At 59.8% G+C, this 1708-nt stretch overlaps 1 protein-coding gene across 1 annotated transcript; it reads right to left on the bottom strand.

Moving 5' to 3' along the window:
* Window positions 1–92: 92 nt before the first annotated feature.
* Window positions 93–1440, bottom strand: ENH_00037760 (Vacuolar proton-ATPase A-subunit, related; the record flags this gene model as incomplete). Its single annotated transcript, XM_013580549.1, has 3 exons — window positions 93–298; window positions 543–747; window positions 1384–1440. Coding segments are annotated over 3 exons (468 nt in total), but the record flags the coding sequence as incomplete, so codon positions are not given.
* Between the last annotated feature and the right edge of the window lie 268 nt (window positions 1441–1708).

Here is a 1708-nt window from a genome sequence, read left to right as displayed (position 1 = left end):
CGGGGTAGCCCGAGTCCGCCTAAACCCTACCCCACCGCCCTAAGCCTCCCCTCGCCTCCCACCACCCAAACCCTAACCCTAAACCCTAAACCCTAAACCCTAAACCCTAAACCCTCACTGGCCCGCTCGTAGAAGCTCGCCAGCCTCGCCCCCAAGTACGCGGGATAGCCTGAGTCCGCGGGCATCTCCGCGAGTCTCCCCGAAATCTCGCGAAGAGCTTCGGCCCATCTCGAAGTGGAGTCGGCCATCATGGCCACGTTGTAGCCCATGTCTCGAAAGTACTCCGCCAGCGTTATGCCTAGCAGCAGCAGCAGCAGCAGCAGCAGCAGCAGCAGCAGCAGCGGCAGCAGCAGCGGCAGCAGCAGCGGCAGCAGCGGGGGAGGAGGAGGCGTGGGGGGATAGCGGTTTGCTGCTGCTGAGGTGATGCTGGTGGTGCACACGAGGCGGGCCGACCGTAATAATAATAACAGTCATAAACAGCAGCAGCAGCAGCAGCAGCAGCTGCTGCTGCAGCAGCAGCTGCTGCAGCAGCAGCAGCAGACCTCTATAAATCGAAACTTCTCTAGCAGCAACTGGCATGTTACTGGTATTAGCCACGAGGCAAGTATGCTGCATTATGCCTTCTTCCTTGCCATCCACTGTCGTCGTCAACTCCGGAAAGTCCGCCAAAACTTCCGCCATTTCGTTGCCGCGTTCTCCACACCCCACATACACTATCACTTCGCTGTTGCTGTACTTCGACAGCGCCTGCAGCAGCAGCAGCAGCAGCAGCAGCAGCAGCAGCAGCAGCAGCAGCGGCAGCACACGCTGTCACTTCGCTGTTGCTGTACTTGGACAAAGCTTAGGTCCAGCAGCAGCAGCAGCAGCAGCAGTGGCAGTGGCATACACTAGCACTTCGCTGTTGCTGTACTTGGACAGAGCCTAGCAGCAGCAGCAGCAGCAGCAGCAGCAGCAGCAGCAGCAGCAGCGGCAGCACACGCTGTCACTTCGCTGTTGCTGTACTTGGACAGAGCTTAGCAGCAGCAGCAGCAGCAGCAGCAGTGGCATACACTATCACTTCGCTGTTGCTGTACTTGGACAGGGCCTAGCAGCAGCAGCAGCAGCAGCAGCAGCAGCAGCAGCGGCAGCAGCAGCGGCAGTGGCGGCGGTAGGGCGTGGGGGAGGAGGCGCGAGCAAGGGGGAAGGGGGCGGCAGCAGCGGGGAGGAGAAGCAGCAGCAGCAGCAGCAGCAGCAGCAGCAGCAGCACCTGCAAAGGGCTGCGCGACACTACCCAAACCCTAAACCCTAAACCCTAAACCCTAAACCAGCAGCAGCACCTGCAAAGGGCTGCGCGACACTACCCAAACCCTAAACCCTAAACCCTAAACCCTAAACCCTTCTCACTTGGGAAATGCAGGTCTTGCCGCACCCAAACGCTCCTGGGATGGCGCATGTACCGCCCTGAAGTAACACAGCAGCAGCAGCAGCAGCAGCAGCACATAGTATCACCATCACCATAACCACCACAACCAGCAGCAGCAGCAGCAGCAGCAGCAGCAGCAGCAGCAGGACCTGAACTGTGGGAAAAAGGCAGTCGAAGACTCTCTGGCCAGTGAGCAGCGGACAATATCCCCATCACAACCACCACCACCACAACCACCACCCCAATCAGCAGCAGCAGCAGCAGCAGCAGCAGCAGCAGCAGCAGCAGCAGCAGCAGCAGCAGCAG

The sequence above is a fragment of the Eimeria necatrix genome, genomic scaffold (genome assembly GCF_000499385.1).
Source record: "Eimeria necatrix Houghton genomic scaffold, Enh_scaff2787, whole genome shotgun sequence".
Taxonomy (NCBI): domain Eukaryota; phylum Apicomplexa; class Conoidasida; order Eucoccidiorida; family Eimeriidae; genus Eimeria; species Eimeria necatrix.
This window is presented reverse-complemented; position numbering and strand designations above follow the sequence as displayed.